We start from the raw sequence: 24,231 nt of genomic DNA, 5'->3' as shown, positions 1-24,231 counted from the left end.
TTCCCTCTGGGATGTGTTCTCTGAAGATTTGGTGTTTAAATAAAAGGTGGGGTTTAACATCTGGTTTGATTGGTTTTCTGAAACTCATCAACAAGAACGGTAGGTGTAGATAAACACAGCAATGACACCTGACCACAAACAAAAACAACACAAAACGTATGACACACAAACACCACAACCATGTCTTTGAATAAACAATGCAGATCTTAACATCTAATGAAGCTATAATAACAATTTTCTGTTAATGCTTTGGGGGAAAATGGGCATAAAAGTAAACCTGCCAGGGAAGTCCCAAAATCCGATCAGAAGAACTTGCAGCCAGAGCAAGAGGCGCACAATACCACATCCTAATTGCTTCTTGAAGCAAAGAAGGTCAACTGCATCTCCATGAAGAGAACTTTTCACATTTAGCAACACATTCATTTACAATACATTTCATAAATAAGGCACCTGGTTCACAACGTCACATATTCACAATGTTGTGATTGGAAGACTGGCTGGAGACACAAACTGCCAACTTACCATACGTGAAACTTTGATTCAAAGCTCCCTCCCGCTCCAAAAAATTAATGTAGAACATGCCATCATCTAAAACTATAAATATATACAAAAAAGAAAAGACAGACTGTAGAAGCACAAGAGTGAGGATGAATTCCATATAAGCTTGATGCTTATGATCTGACCTTCTAAAATGGAGGTTTGTCAGACATTTGTTATCTCCAGCCATTTTCATAGAGTGCAGAAACACAAAGTAACTACATTTGTCAGACATCTTTCAGGACTTCTCTGTAGTTCCTGAACACAGGAAAAAAACAGTTCAGGAATTACGGCACCATGTTTGCGTTTTCACCATCAAGCTTTACAAAAGCATGGACGAATTTCAAAATTCTGCTCCTTCTGAGAGGAGAATTATCCAGAGAGTTTGGGGCGAGTACAAAATAGATATTTTTGGTCCTAGTAAAATAAAATTAACAAAATTCCTCTAGATAAAGAATTTCTCTCCAAAAAGGTCCATTTTATTTTGTCCTGGTGCGCTTTGCAGGGGTCTCTTGGAGTTCCTGGGCTCTCTTGGTGGCAACCTTAGTTCCACTGCGCGGCAGTGACGATGCCTGACTCCTCTTCAAAGCTCCACTTCTTGTTAGCTTAGGTCCATCTACTTCAGTGGCCGCTTTAAGAGATTCTGCCAGTGATGCCTTTTTGGCTCTCTTTGAAGGATTGCCAAGACTCCCACTCAAAGGGGTCGCTGCCTCCATTTTTCTCTGGGACCTCGTTTGTACCTGGTCAGAGGAGCCTGAAGCCTTTACGTCAACGCCCTGCTGTGGCGTTTCAGCAGCAATCTCTTTACCCTTGCTTTCCACAATTGTGCTGTGAGCAGATTCCTTAGTTTGAGGTTTTTTCTTATTTACTTCACGTTCTACTTCGTTCATTTTTTTGCTGCTGATCTTGCTCTTTGATGTGTCGACAGGCTGATACTCAGGTACTTTAGGGGACCCAAGTCGTTGCGAACATCTCTTTGGTAGTTTTGTCTTGCTTTTGTCTTTTGAAGCTTTGTTGGCCTGAGTCTTGACAGCCCTTTTTGGAAGAGAGGGCTTTGTTGCCTTACTCACAGTCAAAATCTTCCTTCTTGCCAGTTTTGCAGCAGACTCTTTGATTTTTTTGCTGACAGGTACAGTAGATTTCTTCACCTTTAAATGTGAGTTTAGATTTGATTTAGCAGATGACTTCGTAACAACCACTGATTTCTTGTTTTTTAGCATTTTTGAACCCCTTTTCATTCCAACAGTGCTTTGCTGACCTTGCATCTTCCCTCGAATATTGGAGTATTTCCTCAGGATTCTTGCACTAGCTGGATTCTTAGATTTTCCAGAAGGTTTTTGTGATTCACCTTTTTGGGCACTGGCTTTGGTAGCAGAGTATTTACTCAAATTTTGAGTACCGCTAGGAAATTCTGCTCTCTTGAGTGTGTTTGCCTCTTGTTCAAGTGCTTTAGCAATAAGTTTCTGACTTCTGGGGTTGCTTTTTACAGGAGAAGCAATGGCAAATTTTTTCAAATGTTTCTTTAAGCGTTCTGCTTGAAGGCTTGGAAATGCGTCCTGTGCGGACCCTGACCCAGTCGATGAGCTGTGGAAGCACAGCTGAGTTTCGGATGGAAGACGTGTATTCACCTTCTTGACAATAACAAGGGACTTGGTTTCTGTTGAATCAAGGAACCAGCGACAGATGCTGGTGAGACTGAATCCTTTCATGAAAAGCATTTGGACAGGAGAGTATTTCTGCTGCTCTGAAGACTTTGGTTTTCGTGCCCTCCGTTTACTCTTCCATATAGCTGCCTGTCTGTCTGATTTGTTTTTGTATTTTGCTGTTGGCTGACCCTCTTTGTCCATTTGTACCCAACCCTTTAGCATTTTATCATATTTAGTATTCAAGTTTGAAATTAAGTGTTGGTTCTCTTCACCAGTAAGAGCTTGAAAGAATTTGTTGACAGTTTGTTTAGGGGGTTCTTGTTTTGGGGCAATGACAGGGGTTTGGGCGCTGTGGGTCAATGGCGCAACAGTCCCAGAGGTGGGTTTCAACTGAGTTTTGGCTGTTCTTTCTGGGATTATTCGGACAGGGGAAACTACATCAATTTGCTTTGGAGTGTCAGCAACACTGGTGGAATGTGGGGTAGATCTTTGTGATCTCAAGACTAATTTCTTGTTATCTGGCGGCGGTGACTGAGAAACAGCCTCGTCAGACATTTCACCCTTACTGGTCTCACTTCTTAATGGCATTCTCTTGGGTCTCTCTGATATGGAAGCATCCTTATCTTCACCTGCTAGCCTGTCTTCTACAAGAGTTGCGTTTTGCTTTTGGATTAATTCAGACTCACCTCCATCTGAGTTCTTTCGAAGCCCACGTTTGTTACTTGTTGGCACAAAATCAGTCTGATTTTCAGTCTTTACGGGGGATGGCTTTTCTAAAGAATTTGATTCCTCAGTACTAAGGTGTTGTTTCTCATTTTTATTGTTATCTGAAACAACTTTACCTGATCTTAACGTTTGTTTAGTCTCAGATTCACTCACAAGTTTATTCTTTTGGGTGTCTTCGGAAATGGCCTTAATTGGTTGTATATTTTTAGGGTTTGGTAGCACAGTCTCAGAGACCTTATGCTGTTGGGAGCATTCAGAAACTGAGGGGTCAGAATGCTTGTCAAGAGAGGATATGGTAAGCGGTAATGAAAAGGGGGGGATGCGGAGGGAAGGTAGCTGTTCCGCAGGTGGAAGAATAAGAGTTGAAGGCTTTGGGGAGGAAATGGAGGTGATAATACTTGAAATAGAAGCTGCTGTCTTTTGACTGGCTGATCTCAGTTGACGTTTTGATACCGTACTTTCAGTTTGATCAGCAGACTGATCAGAAGGCACAGGTATCCTGCGCTGATTTCTGGGAGAACTTTTTTGTTTTGGGGTTTCTTTAGTCCTTGAAGGTAATTTAGATGTTTTGCTTGAGGGCAGGTCAGAGGACGGTTCCATATCTTGTTGAATCATAGCAGTCTCAAATGTGTTTGTTTCTAGTTGAGGTTCCTCTGGTTTTTTGTTTTCAACAGCAGACGTAGGTGTAGGATCCGAAACACTACAGATAAGTAGATTCTGACAAGATTTTACTGGAGTTTTACTTGAGGGTGTTGGGTTCCTATCAGCTCTATGGCGCAGACTCCTGTCTGAGGCTGAAACTGGTTTACCATTGACAAAGCCAACTATTACTGGCTCTGTCTGTCTCAACTGATCTGGCAGCTGAGCTTCGGTGTCTATTTTCCTATGCCAAGGTGGCAACTCCTTTGGCAGCTCATCAACTGGCTTTGCAGGCTCATCGCACTCAGCTTCATTATTTGTTGTCTCTACAGGTTCAACAGAGTTCTTGGTTTCTGGCATTTCAGTTTCTGTCCTTACTACAGTCAGTTCCTCTGCTATACTTGTAGAAACTGACATTTCTGTCCTTTCAACATTATCGCAATGCAACTCCGTCTGAGGTTGAATCTCCTGACTTTGCTCCTCTTGCGTTTTTTCCTCTTTATCTTTCTTTATCTCTTCCTCCACTAGATGTACTGTATCAGAACTATTCTGAATATCATTCTCACAACTGAGAAGTTTATCTGATGAAAGCTGGTGCTCTGCCTCTTCTGTGGTTAGACTCTCTAATGAGTCTACTTGTGTCTCTGTAACCGTTTGCTCTGTATTGTCCAGTATAGCCTGTTGAGACTCTGGCTCGTTTTTGGTTGTTGATTCATATGAAGGCGGACCAACACTTTCTCCAATTTCTTTTGCCATCCCTAGATCGTTCATTGTCTCTTGATCTGTTAAAGTGTCTGGAAGAGTTTCTTGGCTCTCTACTAGAAGGTTCATAAGAGGTGGTGAACCAGACTGGACCTTATTCTGGCCCTGATCGGTTTGACTCATTTCAACCTCTACGGCATCTACTTTACTAGCGGCTACCTCTACAACATCTCCTGCTCCTGAAATGACATGCTCATTCGATTCCTCTGAGGGAATTTGTTGATTCACTGTTTCTGAGAATGTCCCAGCAAAAGGCATATCTACTGGTGGTAGACCTTCAGGTTTGGTCAGAATTTGTTTCGGCGTGACCAGTGTAGTCATCTCTGGCATTGGGTTTGGACAGTTGCCCCTTCCGGCTAATGTGCGAACTGTTTTCAACTCCCAAATGTCATCTGAATACATATGCCCCCTAGTACTTTTTCTGGCATTACGGCGGGGGGCCATGCCGCGGCGCTTTTCCTTTAAACAATCTGTAATTGGTTTGTCAATAAAAACAATGTCACAGTTGCCGATATCAGGGTCAACTATTTCCCTACAGGCATTGTCCCTGACCTGATTTTCAGAGGATACCCTGACAGTCTTTCTCGCTGTTCGAACAGAATTTGAGGGAAAGGACGCATGGATTGGAAACACTTTTGCCGTCTTATCTTTCTGATGTTCAAGAACCTCTTTCTGACTAGCTTGAGGAGTGACATTCAACTGACTGTGTCTTTTCACAGAGGAGCTAAGTCTGGCACTGTGTGTCTCTGATCTATTGGATGAACCCCTTTTCTCCTCGAGAAAATGGAAGGGAGAAGAAAGAGGGTTATCGAGCACACAGGACAGCTTCTTACCAGCAGCAGCACTGCTGGTTTTGATCTTCATCCGAACAGGTGGCTGATCACTCTGACGATTGTTTTCTCCATCCACTGAACTCGGGGTGGAACTGACCCGAGGTTGGTTACTCCCGAAACCAAGGCTAAAAACATCCAAAGGCGGGCCTGGGGTTATAGATGTTTTCAAGGACACCGCATCCTCTGGAATCTTCTTCTGTGAATCGCTGTTTGGGACAGAATTGGGGAATTCCAGGACTTCAGCTTTAGGAGTGGATTCATTGGGAAGTTTTAGCTCAGGACGTGATTTCTCTGGGATTGTACTGCTAGAGTCTGAATTCAGAGATGCTTTCCCTCGAACGCCAGAGGTAGAGTCAGATGATTTTTGTACATTAGAGGATGCATGAGCCTTGACTTCCGTTTGAAGAAAACCTATTGCATCTACTATCCGTCTCTGGTGGTGAGGACACAGTTTTGCCATGAATTGTTCCAATGTGGAGGTGGACTGCAGATCTTTTGCTTTTGAAGAACGGTAGTCTGGAGACTCACTACGGAGACAAGAAGAATAAAACAAATTAGCATTACTAATGTTTGATACACCAGAAATTATGGATGTGGATACAAAATTAAGTGCTTGCAAACAAGTGAAAAAGAAGAACACTAATATCAGATTTTATATGTTGCATATTTATTAGAAGAATAAGCAAATCTGAAACTGAATCATTCATCCAGTGAACTTGACCAAGCACATTTTTTTTAGTGCTTACATTAAACATACATATATATGCATAAAATAATACATGCACAAGACTGTGATGGTAGTCCAGTTTGATATAGGTCAAACACACATTTTTCATTGGTAACAAGTACATATGGGCAGTTCAGTACATCAGATTTCATATCAAGCTTATTTAAAACAAAATCATCACATCTGGATTACTGAGATGACATGTCATAAAAATGTGGTAGCATATGTGGTCAGAAGAAAATCTGATGCTTTAGTGTCTGGTAGTCACTTTTTTGGGGGAACAAAGAACACTTGGATTATATCTTTCTTAATATTATACCTTTAGGAAAAACACATTTGAATAAAGAGTTCTGTTTGGAACACAGTTAAATTGTGTTGGCTCTCATATACAAAAATGGACCAAAGAAATTTTAAAATTAGTTTTCGAGCAAGAACATAATCTCTTTTGAAGTGTTAGTACAGTGTATAGTTATGCATGACGAAAAAAACATTGGATTAATTAAAAAGTAAATCACACAAAGATTTTGCATTTAGTCGTTTTTCATTAAACTTTTTCAGGCACAGACCAAAACATAAAGACTAACATTCACCACAATAATTTAAAACTGAAAACAAACACTCAAATAGTAAATGTACACATCTTGGCAAAAATGCTAATGTACCTGTTGGCGTTTTAAAAATAAATTTGAGATTAAAAAACAGGCTTTCCTGCAACTAGAACCCATCATACTGTTAAAGGTGGTGTTTATTAACTTCACATCTCTGCTTGCAAAGTTTAAGGTGTAAAGTGGAGTACCTGAATAACAAATAAGAAAAGTGTTGTCCCTGAGGGTGTCGTTGAGCATTGCCATGAGGAACGGACACCGAGTACAGGCATTATTCTTCCACTAAAACAACTTATCCAATCTTGCAAACAGGCAAATTCATCCACATGGCTGATATAGTACTGGAATATACAGAATCTATACATTACAAATTATAAATCATAGACAATTTTTGTATGCTGTCATGTTCAATAAATTAGAATATATGGTTTTTGTTTTGAGGACCGTTAGTCAAAGTAGAGTTTGAAGTACATTTTGAAAACAACCTTTAAGCAGGCATTAATGTTTTTATTAACCCACATTTTTGTTTTGAAATGTTTTGAATAGTCTGATTTAATATTCTAATATTAACCGTTTCCATTCGCTGTGTCAAATCAAATAGAGGCTTGAAAACAGTTTGTGTGTAACTAAACCATATAATCCATTTCACTTAATGAATTTAGTTACTAAAATATGTGAACTTCTCAACAATATTTTTATTATTTTTAATATGACAGCACTCTGACGTTCAAACTTTGTTGAGACGTTGAACTGGTTTACATCCAATGCAAAGTTACAGTAATTCCTACTTTTTTATTTTTACATCAAATCACACAAAGGTCAAGCGTCTGTTAATATGAAAACATCTTCAGGACAATTTACAACAGATACAATAAACCTTCTAAAACACACAGTTTAGCTCAATCATGCAAAATTACTGCTGCGTTTCTTCATATTGTTCAAATGCTAAAGCAAAGACACAAACGCTGTACAGTGACTTTGAGAGCCACATTATCAGTAAGAGACTTTGGTTGTCATGTATTTACTAAGTTAAGCAACATTTACAAGATATACACCAGGGGTCCCCAAACTACGGCCCGCGGGCCGGATCCGGCCCGCCACGTCATTTGGTCCGGCCCCCTGAACAATGCCGGATCCGGCCCGCCTGCTCATACCAGAGAGCATTCAGTGTTTTTTTTCATATATTGTATTTTCCGGTTTATATGTGGATTTTTCTTCAACCACCAGGGGGCTTTTGAACAATTGTGAAACTTACTTTCCCTCAATGGAATATATACTCGTCAGTCACCGTTTCACTCACGGTTTTTTCCATTCTGGGTAAAAATCTATCCAAAAGTGTCGTCGTCTCCCCCCCCCGTCGACAAGAATTTCTTTGTTTTTTTTTACTGCAAAAACTAAGACCGGCCCCCGACCACAGAAAGGAACAGCTATGTGGCCCTCGCAGGAAAAAGTTTGGGGACCCCTGATATACACGTATGTTTACCAACTTTTGTGTGTAGTAATATTTTTTCTTGATATAGATGTTTACATTCGTTGTTACGTGGCTATAAGCATACTGAAAACAATGTATTAATATCAGAAAAGAAGTGCATGGACAAGATGTATTATAAGCCGGAGGAATAATTGAGGCAGAAATGAAGTTTTGGATCACAACAAGATAATAACACAGTTTACACCCTCAGTAGAAGAAACGGTAACACTTTAGTTGAAGGGGGGTGAATAAGACTGTCATGACACTTTCATAAACATGAATAAGCCTTCATGAATATTTATGACTGTTGTCATAAAGCGTCATTCTGTAAATTTGGACACTTTTAATACAAAGTTGACATTATTCAAAATGTCTTTGATATGACAACTTGACGTTAACCAAGAAATCATTACTGTTTAAACTTTACCTTTAATAACATAAAGTTACCTAATTTTTAAAGTGCAATCAGTAATACTTTTATAACAAATTTATATCAGTAATGATTTCTTGGTTAAAGTTAAGTTGTCATAACAAAGACATTTTGAATAATGTCAACTTTTTAATAAAAGTGTCATAATTTACCGAATGACACTTTATGACAACAGTCATAAATATTCATGAAGGCTTATTCATGTTAACGACAGGTGTTTATGACAGTGTCATGTCAGTCTTATTCAACCCCCTTCAAATAAAGTGTTACCGAAGAAACTAACATCAGTGTAATAGACAATTAGTAGATCACAGTGCATTTACTAACTCTAGAATATGTAGATACTACTACATTTTTATGTATTTTATGTGTTAAATTGCACAGCTGCTTTTATTCTGTGAAAGTGTCTTACAGTATTCGGTGTGTTGTATGCATTGGAAAATGCTACAAATATAATAACAGTAAAATCTTATTATGTTCCTGTGAGGTAGTTGGTTATTAACACTGTTACAACAGAGTGAAAAACACAAAACAGTGAATCAAAATGTGAATCAAATTAATGAATGACTTTGATTACAAAAGAAACTATCAGTGTCTTCAAAGTTGCACTGGATGATTGTCTATAAAAAAACTAAACACACCAAAAATCAACTGCACTGTTTTATGTTGCGTAAATAGCTTAAGAAGTTTTTGTATTTTTCCTCCCCCAGCAATAAATAATACCTGAGAAAAAAAAATTTAAACATTTGATAACTGAAAATCATTTGAAGATGAACACCTGCATTTGACCAGACTGGTCAAAAAGACTACATGAAGCAACCTATGATAAATTGGTAGGTTTACTCGCTATCTATTGTTACTGTGCTGACATACCAAAGGTTTATATCCCTGAACGTGTTTTACTCTTAAATAATTGCCTTTTTTTTTCTAAATCTAAATTTTTTATACATCATAAGAGTGTAGTGAAAAGAACATTTTAGTGAAAACATCTACTATTAATAACCACGTCAACAGTATCTATCTGAAAAGGCAGCGAGTATTGCAAAAGTTTCAATAGCAAGATTTGCTGGAGTTGTGTTAACCTGAAAAAAGAATAATGGATCATGACTCCATTACTCCAGAACGTCCTGAGATAAAAGTGATGGTGCATCTTTGATGTGAACTGTTGGATGGGCCAAAGGAAAAAAAAAGAAGAAAAAACAGGCAAAAATTTTGATCAAATTGGCAAATATGCCCTCAATAAACATTTCCTCCTGATACTTATCCATTATTAGTATGTCAATTTTATTGACATCCCTGGAGTACCTCAAAGCGTTCATTGATAAGGTTGCCTGGCAGACGAAGGTTTTTTTTTTTTTTTTTTTTTTTTGCTAAGATATAGATTAGTTTTGGAACCAATTAATTTAAACTTATGAAGTTTAGCAATAAATAATGTTTAATAAGAATGTGAAGAAGTAGGTGCCACAAGACATAACTGAATAAAGGAAAGCGTTACCTCAAGAAAAGAGAGTTATCACTGCAGGGTGTAAATGGATACCCAAGCATGTAGGTAACAATTTACACCTGCAGTGATTGTAAAGTATTGATACCTCTTAAACCTTTTCATATTTTTTCCCCCAACATAAAATACAAACTTCAATGAATTTTGTCATGAATTACAAGTCTGACAACTAGCTTTCACTGGGAGTCTTTTACTGCGATACCCTTGATAGTTACCTGATTATTGAGGTATTGATTAAAGAAAGCACCATTTTGATCAAATAGCATCTTATTGGTGCAAAAACTAATCATACTGAGAACTGAACTACTGTGCCACTGGTTTGTAAGTTATTTCAAGGCTAGGACCAACAAACCTGTCTGGGCGAGAAGCTTGTTTGAGGCAAAAGTTAAACAAATCACACTGTACCTGTCATATTGTGATAAACGGACATTAATACAAAAAATTTTCTTTGACTAAGGGTTAGTTAGCCTCTCGATATGAACTACACTTCAATGCAGTGAAGAAAAAGTATAAATTACACATGCATGAAAATCATGCTTGGAAATATATATTAACCTGGGATAGAAAGGGGGATTAAAATGCAAGACAGTCTTGCTAGAATACGATATTCATAAATAAATATTTTTTTAATTGATAAATTAATAATTATGTCATATTATGAGATACAAATTTAATTTAAAAGCAAATGTTTCCATAAATAATTTGTAAGTTAATCTTTATAGTTACATAGAATTACTGCAAACTTACTTTGAAGATTTGAAAAGTTCTTAAAGGAAACACACAGGGGCGCCAGATATCTGGTCTTCTTATTTGCCGTGTGTAACAACTCATTGCAGTGTACAGTGACCACTTATCTTTTCATAATTTCTTAATGTAATAACATACAAGTGAATAAATAAGTTCTGCAATTTTACTGAAAATCTACTTGTACCGCAAGGAGACACTTACATACTTGAATATCATAAGTAAATATAATCAGGACTGGAGATAAAATAAATACGTTAATAAATAATGTTATTGAGGTTTTGTGGAAAACCAATGCAGCAGATGACTTGGTTAATAAAAAAAAGCCCATCACTGTTAGTTGGTTTCAGAAAAAAACTCACTCATTGGACATTATTAAAATTATTTCCAGTTTCTTGCAGTGGCTTCTCTCTATCCTGGGAGAGGATGTTGACGGTGCTCTCCATCACATCAGGAGACAATAAAACACCCTCCTCGTCCACATTACTGGTCAATTTGAGTTTCTTTTTGGGAGGATGTTTTAAGGTTCCTAGACGCTCTTTAACCTTGTATTCCAGGGTACTGTGTGGAATCCCATAGACAGACTGGGCTTTGGACACGCTCATTTTCCCACCCATCACAACCACTATAGCCTCTTCGAGAAGCTCAGTGTTGTACTGCCGATATCGCCCTCGCTTCTTCCTGGGGACCCTGCTTCCTGGATCTGTTTCTGAGTCCGCAGAACAATTCCCCGCAAAGGCGTGGTGGTCAGTGGGAAAAGACCAGTATTCCTTCTCTGACCCTGAGCTGTTAGATCCCACACTGCTCCTTTTCTGGATCTGTCTGGGAAGTATAGAGCAAAGCTTCTTTCCAACAACATTTTTACTGGCTACATCTGAATATTCAGAAGGCGTAGAATCCCAAGAAGGCTTTGTTCCTGTAGTTAAAACTCGCACATGAGGAATCTTGATGTCAAAAGACTGTGAGCAAGATAGGGAATGCCCTTGACTTTTGTTTGCCTCCTTAATGTATTCTTTCTCAGTAGAAAGTGACTTGGACAAAAGTCCAGCGGCTTCCAAAAGTTGCGGTATATCTTTAAACTGCTCATTAGCATCATCACTGGTTTTAAGTTTCAGCAGGGCTCCAAAATTGGTTTTGCAATTCCAGGAAGAAGCAGTATTTCTGCCTGGAAGCTCGGTGTGGTTGCACCCGTGGGATTGGCTAAGTGCTGACTTGGGGACGCTCTCCAGTTTGGGCTCCTTTTTGATGTGCAGCGAGTATGCAAGTGATGAGGTAGGCTTAAAACAGGCAGAATGGCCGATATTCTCCCTCCTCCTCCCATTCTGTAGGTTCTTCATAAACAGCCCGACTTGTCCGTCCGCTCTCAACGACGGCCTGATTGGATGGAAGGAGATTGGATGTAAGCAGAGCTTGCACAGTGTCCTTTTATCTTTCTAAAGGTGGATGGTTGTGGGGGGGGAGGATGTTGGCCACTCCTTTATTACATGACATTGTTTAGGTAACATTATTGTTGTTAAAGTCACTGTCCAAAATATCTTTACATTTCAGAATAAAAACGGCTCTGGTTTCACAATTTTTATTTCTTTATTTTTGAGGAAAACTGTACAATTTTTGCAGGAACATGATAAAGAAATAAAAGCAAAGCAAAGGAAGGGAAAATAAAAGCAAAACTAAAATTGAAGCAAAATAAAGCATTGAAACTGCAGTTGTGTTTTTTTGTTGTTGTTGTTGGTTTTTTTGGCAATTCATTCATGTGGTTCAAAATGCGGAACAAAAAAAAGGGATTATTCTTCCAATAAGGGATCTGTGATTTTACACAGGGCATTGTATTTATAACATGATAATTAATAGAGAAAAAGATGTTGAGATTTTATATGCAACATTACCATGGATCAAGTGCAGCAATATAAGGAGCATCCCAGGAGAGGATTATTGTGTTGCAAGTTTGACTTGAATCCTTATAGATGACTAAGTGAAGATTAAGGTTCATCATTGTGCACTTCATCATATTACCTATCTATTCAGTCTTTCAAATTTAATCAACATCTTTCTTGTAACAACCCATTTCAGTGCCCTTTTTATTTACCAATAAGGTAATAAAATGAATAAATGGAGGAATTAAAGGACTATTCCTAAAACTCATAATGGTGATCACATATTTTCAGCCCTAAAGGCAGGAGTTATTAATCTTTATGCATTCAATGAAAAGGAAAGAAAACTGCATCTTTCTATATTTAACTTGCTGATCCCTGAGTAGAACACATCATTGTAAAACTGGAAAATTTTAGCTGCTTGGATGCCATTTTGTCCTTCTGAGGCACAATATTCACAAATGTATGATTCAGAAATGGATGCAAGCTACATGTTGTATAACTAGAAAGGTCATTCAGCTCTCAAGGCACAATACTGTGAGAGTTCAAAGAAACTAATGCTTAAATAAACCAAACATTTTTATTTGATTAAAAAGGCACATTCAAGTCTGGGTGAGTAAAAAGATTCAAAAGATTAAAAACCAAACAAATCCCAACTAATAATAATTAGTATTGAAAATAAAAACATATCAAAAATAAAACAAAACCAGGTTATGGCTGTAAGTAAAAATGAAGTCAAATCAACAGATGCCATTCTTTCATATAAAAGCATGTAGTGAAATAAAACAGTTAAATAATCCACTATCCATTTCAGTTTAACTCGGTACTATATTTAAGGGATACTGAATATAAACTGACCAAATACTAAATGAACTCAGTAAAAGAAATCAGCTCAGTTTAAAAGATTTGTTACACTAAAATATAACACCGTGTTGATTCTATTGCAGAACCTGTTAAATCCTCAAATTATATTTTCACATGATTTTCTGAGTCAGCATTATTGTGAGTCCCACAGTATGCAATAATAATATCAGGCCAGCCAAAATTTTGGGACAGAATGGTGATTGTAAACAAAACTATAGCCAAAACTCGGCTAACTATAGTTTTGTAGTCAAAGCTATAGTTAGTCAAGTTGCTTATAGTTAGCAACTTGGTTAACTTTCTAGTTAACTAAGTTGCTAACTATTAAAATAGAGATAGCTCCAGTGCTTTCTAATACACAACAGTATTACTTTTTGAAAGTTTAGTAGAGGTAGTAAAATTACAAACTATATTCTACTGGAAATTGAAAAGAGAGCTTCACGTTTGTTCACAAAGGTATTTTTTTCTCTCATGCAAAGATATCCATATCAGATATCTCTGAACTTGGTTTCGACTGTAAGCAAAAGTAAAGATGAAGGCAAATTGATAGATGCCATTTTGATGCAAAGATATCTTATCCAGATATCTTTTTGTGAACAGACCAATTTTTCTGATGATTTTTGTCTAATCACCTCAGCACTTTGATGTCAGCATATCAAACTACATAATCTAGCCATTTTTTGTTATACTTCACAATAAGAAAAAGTATCAACACGATCTGTGCCAATAGAAACAAAAGAGGAAGAAAAGATTCTTACCACTTCAGCGAGACTGTAGCTGGGGAAAGGCAGACACTGCGGGAAGATATGCTGCTGTTGCTGCTGCTACAGCGATTCTTTTTGATAGATAAGTCAAGAACTCCATCTATCAAAACACACACACATATATATAGAGAGTTTTTGAGATCCTTGCAGACTTCACCATCGTCAGCATACTTGTAAGCTTTTACCAATCTGTTTCAAATTACCTTGTTCGTGGGGCTCTGCCGCAGGCTTTTTAATGGTGAGGTCTAAGGGAGCATCCTGGTCAGCCATGAGAAGCTTGCTCAGGACTGGGTTCTGGTTTTGTGCTGCTCCAACCAGGGTGTTAGCAGGGTTGGTTGAAGTAGTCCCTGACGGAAGGAGTGGGGCCAGCCGGCTTTGGTCAGAGCGAGACGGGGAGTCTGAGCGACTGTCCTGAGGAGAGCTGGTTTTTGAGGTATATTCGGCTGCAAACTGGCTGATCATTCTCTGAAGAATCTCTCGAGCCACTACTGGAATGTGTGGATCTGAGAAATTTGGCACATCTGAAACACAGAGGTAAAAACTGCTTAGTGTGTATCCCTTCTCAGTCTTGATCAGGAGACATGCCAGAAACAACACAACATTTAAATAACATTAATCTTGTTTAAGTTTAGTGTAATCCCAACTGGAAAGTATTCAACACAGTAACAATGTCACAAACCTGCAGAAATACCTTTTCTGCAAAGAATTGCATTGAAAAACTCCTCAGTCTTCTTCTCTAGTCTGATGATTCTGATCTGATCTTTAACTAGGAGAGGTTTAGGTGCATCTTCAAGATGATTCTTGTTGAAGCCAAATAGGTGTTCCTGTTAAATAAAAGAGATGTGTTAAACATTTAGGCTTTATAATTCAGCATGCACAAAACAGGGGCCTTTATACACTTGGTAGATCATTTTAATAAGACATGATGAATTAGAGAGAATGTGAGCGTTGAGAGCCTCTGCTTGAAAACTATACAAAAATTCAGTTTGACATTTTTCAGATGTACACTTAAATATTTGCAGTGTAATGTTAGGCAAGCATTTACTGAATTGGCTCTAAAACTAAAAGATTGTATATTTTGGTGACAAGAGTGATAACTTTCAGTTTGATCATCACTGATCAGCGATGATGATCAAACAGAAAGAAAGTAATCACTCTTGTCACCATAATACATTGATGATCCCTGATGATCAACTCTTGTTATGATCCATGAATTCACCATATCCAAACACTATTGGGTGGTAGTATCAACAGCACTTTTCAGTATAGAAGTTATTAGTGGAAGAAGAAGACTTTAAGTTAACTACGTCACACTCATTTTTCAATTCCTTATTACTCCCTAGAGTTCATAGTGACTTGTAACAACCCCTGCAGATGGAACAGGGAAATAATATTGGTAGTTTAACTTAAATATCTTATTTTAGGTCAGTAGGTTTAAATTGATCATGACGTGTAACAAAAACGTGAACTAAACAGGACGATCTAAAAGGATCTTGTCTGTGTGAAAAGTCACCTCACATTATAAAATAAATAATTAATGGACATCCAGAGCAGAAAGACCAGAAAAGTATTTTAAATGCTGTTTATTAAATTTCTCAAAGAGAAACTGCAATGAGCTAAAAGCAGTGTCAGAGAATCAGACATATTCTACAAAAATCACAAAACACATCTCTACAGACAAGCCATTTGAACGTGTAAAAAAGAAGAAAAATAATCTTACTTTGACTTTATCTCTCCTCAAACAGCAGAACAGACAATTTTCATCAAATGACCAGTCAGACACAGCAACAGGTTCAAAATCTGTGAACACAAAACAGATGAAAGTTGTTGGAAAAAAGACACTTGCATGTTTTGTAGCTTCACTTTCTTAATGACAAACAGATTTGAGATAACTGAGATTTAATTTCATTTTAAAATCTTTAAATAAAGATTGTGTGGTTAATGTATAAAATCTTAAGTTTGAAATTTTTTCAGCACTGAATATTTAAGACAACGCATTTCTTGCAAAGACTGCATTCATCAACGCAGGTGGACATTGTTAAACTGTAATAAAAATGCTTATTGACTTCGTAAGAGTACAGTTTCCGTTTTTATTCAGATTTTCTTTAATTTAATGATAAAGCAATGGACATAAATATATAAATAAAATACAGGAGAGGGCCACCATGAATGCATGTTAGTGTACTATCATTCCTTCTGAATGTCCAGCTGAAAATTTAATGAATAAAAATCTTTTTTAGCCATTATAAGACCTTCCCTATTGTCTTAGTAAGAATACATATTGTCCAAAATGTCCATAGGATCCCACACTATCAAAAACATTGCAGAAACACAAGCCATCCTCTCTTCTGCTGGCAGTGGGTCTGTCTTGGATCGATGTGCATGGGTACCAGATGGTACAATGGAGGAGCATTGTCATAATGAGCATGTAACAGCTTAGCGATAAAGAAAATGGTCTGGGATACTCACCCTTAAATACTTTTAGGTCTTTTACCAACTCTGGACCAATCAGACCTTCAAGGATGCTCTCAAAACCTGCAAGTAGACATAATTCAGTAAAATAAACATTTGATTTCACATTTGTACATAAATATAACATTTCATTAAACCTAAAGCAGGACAGAAACCTCTGTGAGTCCTTGAAGATGATGTTTCTACCCCATATGTATTAGATTCTGATTCTATGTTTTGGTCAAGTAAAAGTCTTTCCCTTTTCAGCGGCTTAAAGTGATGCTTTGGAAACACACATTATGAGCTGCATCTCTAGAATTCAGTAAATACACACTTTGTTCTTCTGTTGCCAGGCAACTAAAGCACCTACAGAGTTCAGAGTGCTGCTATAGCATGAAATGAAAGAGCCAGCAACAGCATCACCAGGTGATATATATTGAATTATGCATCTATAGAGCTGAGACAGGGAAATTAAAAGAAAACCTTGAGTGAAAAAACTCAGGAGTGACCCAAACCAATGAAAGTGCAACTGCATATATCACATGTACAGATTGAGGAGATATCCTACAGTCTCAGCTGTTAAATAGATGGTTTGTTTTGCTGCACAAAATTCAACTATGCATTAATTCAGAACAATATATAAAGCCTGCCAACTGCCGCAGGGTCAGAATAAATAAATCTGAAACTACCATGAGTTAAATCAAGCACTAAAGAGGTCAAAGGCAACATCTGTCCAATGAACTGTCACAAATATAAGCACAACTGTTTGCCATGCGACCCATAACAAAAGAGGATTTAAAATAGGTTAATATCAAAATGTATTTTACATAGCTAAAAATATGATTAGTGAGCATTTAGATCATGAACAAAAGTGAGCCAGAGTATACTAATGATCGCAATTCTACAGATAATAGAAAATGCCTACTTACAAAATCCTTCTCAGATAGAGAGAAATCGTATCAGCCTTTTCCATCTATACTCTTGCAAAGCTCAAAGTGAATTCAGAAAAGCTTGTCATCTGGTAAAATGCCTCATTCTGCCGCCTTACAAATTCCCACCCACTTTCCAGCAGCCAAACATAAAAGGGGTGGATGGGGGGGGTGGGAGGGGATGAAGTGGAGATGCCTATAGCGCCATGGGTCTGTTTCTGGGTTAGTGCACAGGACTTCAGCTGGAGAGCTATCCAATCCTATTGCTGAAATATTTCAGAGGCTGGAGAAGAAAAGTGGGTCATCCACTTTGGTTTGACAGTGCAGCACCATGACATCAAACTACTCTTCAGGAATTCAGTTTAGGGCATTTAAAAAAACGTGTCACACTGTAATCCCCGACTTTGAGGTCATGTTGTATGTTTTTTATTTATTTTTTATTTATTTTTTTAAACAGGAGGACATTATATCTTGCAATGGATTACAACACGAAACAAAAGCCTGTTTAAACCCATGTCTTATTTTTGGATACGTGAAACATTTAGAGGTGCTTAAATTACTGAATTTATTACAACAGGATGAAAGTTAAGGAAAATCAAAGACCGCAAAAAACTGAAAATGGCCACATTTTACAAGTTCATTAAATACACTACAAACTATGTGTTGCATGCTTAAATCCAGTTGTGAATTGTGGCTCAAAACAACTTCTTTCTAAAGCCATACTAAACATTTATAAAAAACAAAACATTTAGTTACTGATTTAAAAAGTAAATATGTTCTATATAATAATCTGTTATTAACTCAGATGCAACATAATGAAAAGAGATAACAGCCAACAGATATAATACACAACATAATAGTAATAAATCATGTCAAACAAATGCTACAATAAAATAAACTCTGTATTACTCCCAAAATAGTACTGGTGTTTGAAATAATAGTATTAATAATACTATTATTATAGTATTAATAAACTCCCAAATATTACATCCAAGCAGTCCATGATTTTGCAAATGTGATACAATGTTTTGTCCAGCTGTGTTTTTAATTGTTCTACTTGTTTTGTATTAGGCATTTCTAAAGGGGACTTGCCTTTTATGATTAGTTTTAGTACAGGAAAATACTCAAAGCTAACAAACCTCTAAATACAGACATCGTCATACATTCAAAATCATTTCCACAGTTTCTTACATTAGATTTTAGCTAAGGATTCATCTCATTTAGATGTTATGTATTATTTTGGATAAAACAAGATTATGCTATGTGATTGAAAGGCATAATTCTAAAATCCAAGACAACAATTTACAAGGTTTAAAATCTGTAAAACTGAACTTGAAAACTTTGAATCCTTAGCATTCCTGTTGTTAACAAAATTAAATCCCACAGCTACATATCATAGACAACATGCAAGACACCAACCATGTTTTAGTCAAGCATTGACATTTAAACTGCCCAAACCTAGCCATAAACCCTTCATACACTGATTGTGAGCTATATCTCTGTTCAATCTGCCTTAGCCTTCTTCTGACCTACATCCAAATCCAATCAGAGACAGAAAGATTTGGAGAGTGCTGTTTGTAACCCTTATCACACCACTCCCACCACTGCTTACAAGGAGAAATCCCTCAAGATCTACAACCAGAATAACTTCCTTAAATCCTACACATAAACCTGTGTGGCACATTGATGTAACCCAAGATCAAAACTCTGTTCACTTTTTTTCTCCAGAAGTGGGCCGTCATGCTAACGCGGAAAAATATATATATTTTGACTGATTAAATCACCAATGCACAAGATCAGTCAGCAACTCATTTATCATTGCAAAGGTAAGTACATGCTAATGTCTCTTTGTTTTAACGAATCAAGCGAACAAGGAACTGTAGGCTCTGTGTGTGTCACACCCATACTAAAGTGCTCTAAATGCTGAGGGGGTGCAGTGCTGCACCAAACTTTACTGATCCCATCCCCCACTCAGCTACTGTAAAAACACCTTCAGACATAAGCAAAACCAAAAGCTCATTAAAACTGGAGCCTGGAAGTTTGCCAGATCTAAATCTTATCAGGTAAAAAAAAACAAAAAACAAAAAACAGAAAGCTGGCATTTTGAGGCACAAATTTCATATTAGATTTCAAAATAGATCATTATTGACACGTTAGAGTCATGAAAAAGTAATTGTGTGCAAAGACAGGGTACAGAAGAAGTAGGTTTGGTGTAAAATGACTGGGGACAAAAGAGTACAAAGTCAAGCAAGTTAAAAAAAAAAAAAATGTATTGTTGTCTTAAAAATATTCAACATGTGGCGACCAAGTCAGTTATCAACCCAAATTTGAAAACATTTGTTGGTGCAAATCACTACAGCAAAAAAAATAAGTACTTTAGTTTAGGTGAATACAAATGAAAAATAATTTGCACCTATCTGGGCTAAAATGTGATTGCAGATATTATTCATCACAAATACATGATAAATTAATCAGGCTATCCTACAAAATGATTTTCACACATTCAAATGAAATTGTGCTTGAAACACATTGTGCGACATGAAGTAAACTATTAGTCTAATAGGATGATAGTATCCTAACAAATCTTCAAAAACATATAGGACGGTCATTACTGTTTAGAAAATATGAAAAGAGTAGTGGGAACTGCCCAAGAATCCGCCTGAAGATTGTGTCTCATACATTCATGAAAGCTCTGGATCATTTCAGACACCAGGCTACAATGCTAATGGGAAAACATAAGCCACATACCCACCAGAGGGAGAATGAATAATATGTGCTACAAACAAGTTAGTCTGTCTAGTTTCAGTATTTGCTTGTTTGGTGTTTGAGCAAATCTTTTACCCCACACATCTGCATGTTTAAACGCTAGTCTGAATGACGCACATTCTAGAGATTTTTTAAATGCCGGCGGCAGCTGTATAAGTCCGAATTTTCCCCAAATCCACACAGAACGCACAGTTTTTTGGAAGCGCATTTTGCATCTGGGGGTTGTTGGTCCATAAATGCATGTATGGGGCAAAACATACAGACAATTGTTACTGCTGTTCTACTGGACAATTGTGCTTGTCTCCGCCCTGCAGTTTTACTGTTCACATTAAACAACATGTCCATTTCAGGGACAGTGGAGTGGTGGTGGCGTGCAGCCCTCTCCACCAAAAAGCCAAACAAAAGTATGTCCTTGTTGTTCCGGACTGAATATGCCTTTCTACTGGCAACAAGCTGATGCTGTTGTCATGTACTCTGCAGCTTCACAATTATAGCCCAAACACAAGGGACATTTGTCAATCATAAAGAGAGAACTGACTAGACAGTCCTGGAAAAACATCAGAGAGCAGTTCAGAAGCTGCTATTGTCTAGTTACTTTTTTTTTTGGTTTTTTATTAACAATCTAAACCCACTTTCTATTCTGCCTGTTTAGTTGGAATATTAATTTTACTGACTTAAACCATAATGAGGATAAAGTATAAAATGTTCTGTCAATCAAACAGCTCTAAAGAGTGACACTTAAATGACTACGAATCATCTATAACTCCCAATCTAACTTTGCTTTTTCCAATTAGCTTTAGGTAACTATTTTAAGTCAAAATATTGTGATTTATCATTCCACCTTTTTTTTTAATGTGCATATCTTGGCTTTTACATACTTAAATTACACATAAATAACATTAACCCATCTCCATACAAAAGAAAGAAGATTAAACTAATTTACTGTGACATTTTCAGATTATGACCATGAAATGTTAAGTTATATGTTTTGAAATAGACAATGCCCTACCAGTTAAATAAATTGGTTTCAAAATGTACTTTAACATCTGCAATCATCCCACACAAGTAGTTATTGACATGTATTACACTAAAAATATCGGTCAGTCAATTGCTTCCGTGTTATCCAACAATAATATCAATGATTTGATAAACGTCTCTACTCAGAAAAGAGTAACAATTAGAACCTAAAATTACAAATTAACAATGGTGGAACCCAAATATGAATTCCATTACTGCTATTTAGATTTTGAGTTTTGGGTAATTTATTACACTTTAACTGAACACACTATATAATTTGTTGTAGACCATTCACTTGACAAATCCATATATTACCAAAATATATGGATTTTCAATTAAAAAAACCTTTTTGCTGCCATATTAGGTTATCAGATTAGTGCAAAGCGATATTAAACCTATTCAGCTTCAAGAGTTTCAGGAACCTTTTGATCATTCAACTCATTTCTTTGGGGGAAAAAAATGCTTCTTTAGAAATGTGGACGTTAGGATTGGAGACGCTGTGCATGCTGCAACATGTTTCACATTGAGATGGTCTTTTAGGCTTGAATAGCTTCGATTCTAGACAACCTCCTTTTTGCACAAACTGCAAACAATAGTATTTTGCAGCAACCCATCAGATCATGTGTTTTTTTTTTCCACCAAAAATTAGCTCCCATTGGGCAAAAAAAAAAAAAAAAGCTTTTTGTTCTACTGCTGTTTTTCTATTTTGTCTACTGCTGTTTGCAGATGTCCCTTGTGCGTAGGTTTTATGGGCATACAAGAAACATATGAATACAAAGGTTAGAGTTCATAACTTTTGTATGTAAAAAGAAAGAAAATTTTCTAAAATTTTGAATGTATTAAAATCTATGTAATTAATCACATTTAATGCAATAAAATCCTTGTGCAAGTTACTTGAACCACAAAATTTTAACGGCCACTTGGTTTGTAATATTGGATGAATATGTGCAAATCACAACTCAAAATTTGCTGGGTTTTATTGTTTTGTTTTTAATGATGTGTCCCTTTATAAACAAATACAGCTTTTGTTTTAATATTGCACTGATTGACACATCACCATCTGTGTGTGAATGTGTGCGTGAATGGATAAATGTAGAGTGAAACGTTTTGGGGTCCACTGGACTTATAAAGCGCTGGATACGTTCAGGCCATTTAACATTTTTTACCATATCATGTTGACAAAACAAAATAAGTGTTGCATTACAATGACTGAAGCACAAAAAATGTTGAAGTGTCTGAATTTGCAGATTTTCTTCCACACAGTATAAAATATGCTGATATAAACTATAACACTAAAACACTACAACTAAAACAAATTGTTTATTAAGTTTAGCATATTTAAAAAATATATATATAAAACTACTACTATGCACCAACACAGTCTCAGCAGTGTACAACACGTCTTTAACTGTTGTCTTTTGCAAGCCTATGGAAGTTTGCATATTGTGAAAACGGGAAACTCTCCCAACAGTGGGGTCTACTCTACTTCCTCAAAGCAATAAGCGCGTCCACGGGTGGCAATTTAAACTCTAACTGAGAACATCACCTCACGGGTCTGTGTCGCCCTCCCCCACCCAAATTACAGTATGATCGCAGCGCAGGAGCGCGCCGCGCACGGGTACGTCTTTAGCCGACGCTACACCCACTGACACTCCCTTTAAAACAAGCACGGTGCCCTTTAAACAAACTAACGTTAGGCCAGTGCATACTTTATATCTACAACTGAGACCCAATGTTAAGAAAACCAGCAAATAATCCAACTTCGGTGGTGTGATATTGTAGAAAACAGCAACACTTCAATAGCTACCCCAACTGGCTGCAGTAGGAAAGAAACAGTTAAGGACAAAAAGTCGCTCGGAGATGCCCCGAGTCAGTCCGGTAATAGATGGTTATTTACACCGAAAAAAGCTACAACGAGGGGAAATTCAACCCGTAAAATGTGAAATATCTCACTGACAGTTTCCTTACCTACACAATGAATAAGTTTGTGTCGCCAAGAGTCAAGTTCCTGCCGAAAGCCGCGCCTGTCGATTGTGCATTGCTGCTTTTTGCACAGACTCGCCATTTTCTATTTTCTCTGGCGGCGGGCACCAGCACGCAAAGAGGAAGCGCTTAGCTGTAGGAACGGGCGCGCGCCCGCGGAGATAAGGGAAGCTGAACAGCCAGCACTTTCTCATTAACATAGACATATCTCATCATTTTACTTTGCCACTGCATGAAATATTTCCATAGTTGTCTCTGGTTACTGTTGAAATGATATTGTATTAGTCATTTTTGTAATATTCGTGTGTGTGTGTGTGTGTGTGTGTGTGTCTGTATGTGTGCAAGAAGTAGGGTATTTTTGTATAAGAAATAAGAGAATTTTCCTACAGGAAGAAAGAGAGAGAGGTAGGCAGGTGGGGGACATGCATTTGCTTAAAGGTAGAAATGTTAAAAATAAGAATAAGAGATTGTACAGTAAGGACAAAATTATAACATTAACAATACTGTTCTAAATACAGTGTTTAAAAAATATAAAAATAATAATATGTAGCTAAGTAGGTTAATTTAAAGGTATAAAATGAATAAAATATCTGCTTACAGAGATGTGCAAACAGTTGTTCTTTGAAATTAGAAAAACAGCACAGGATAGAAGAGTTATAAAGGCTTAAGTTTGTTGGGAAAGTCTTACAGCTGTTGGAAATAATGATATGCAGAAGCACTTCTTTATGCACTGAGGATGTAGCAGTCTGTCACTGAAGGAGGTCTCCAGTTGGTCAACAGCTTCATGTGGGTGGGAGACATCCAGAGGTTTGCTGTCTCCGACCCCTTCCACTGAGTTGAGGGGTCATCCTGATTCTGTTTTCCAAAGTTGTTATTGTTATTGTTGAAAAAAGAGATAGGGTACTATCTCATAAGGATTTCAAGGACTTATGTTATTTACTTATGCACTTATTTTCCTGAGGGACAAT

General features: G+C 37.1%; 1 protein-coding gene across 3 annotated transcripts; it reads right to left on the bottom strand.

The window, feature by feature from the left end:
* LOC106947276 (ligand-dependent corepressor) lies at nt 1–23,367 on the bottom strand. 3 transcript variants are annotated; one of them, XM_015032163.1, is made up of 7 exons: nt 23,249–23,367; nt 16,587–16,652; nt 15,838–15,917; nt 14,797–14,941; nt 14,321–14,638; nt 14,112–14,217; nt 1–5,670 (listed from the first exon to the last, which is right to left on the bottom strand). In XM_015032163.1, exons 1-7 carry the CDS (start codon nt 23,343–23,345, stop codon nt 1,017–1,019), a joined length of 5,466 nt encoding a protein of 1,821 aa, XP_014887649.1. In that variant the 5' UTR covers nt 23,346–23,367; the 3' UTR covers nt 1–1,016. The 3 variants fall into 3 exon arrangements, with proteins under 3 accessions (XP_014887649.1, XP_014887650.1, XP_014887651.1); XM_015032164.1 differs by having other exon boundaries at nt 14,809–14,941; XM_015032165.1 differs by lacking the exon at nt 1–5,670 and adding an exon at nt 9,230–11,995.
* Nucleotides 23,368–24,231: the final 864 nt, after the last annotated feature.

This window comes from Poecilia latipinna, unplaced genomic scaffold, assembly GCF_001443285.1.
Source record: "Poecilia latipinna isolate Pla-1442-1.1 unplaced genomic scaffold, P_latipinna-1.0 Scaffold232, whole genome shotgun sequence".
Lineage (NCBI taxonomy): Eukaryota > Metazoa > Chordata > Actinopteri > Cyprinodontiformes > Poeciliidae > Poecilia > Poecilia latipinna.
This window is presented reverse-complemented; position numbering and strand designations above follow the sequence as displayed.

Excerpts from the sequence above, each read along its gene's own strand:
- LOC106947276 (XM_015032163.1), bottom strand. The coding sequence starts at position 23,345 with ATGGCGAGTCTGTGCAAAAAGCAGCAATGCACAATCGACAGGCGCGGC. Across the intron at positions 16,653-23,248 it reads CAAACTTATTCATTGTGTAG|GTTTTGAGAGCATCCTTGAA; the intron begins GTAAGGAAACTG and ends GTCTACTTGCAG. Across the intron at positions 14,218-14,320 it reads GGCAGAGCCCCACGAACAAG|ATGGAGTTCTTGACTTATCT; the intron begins GTAATTTGAAAC and ends GTGTTTTGATAG.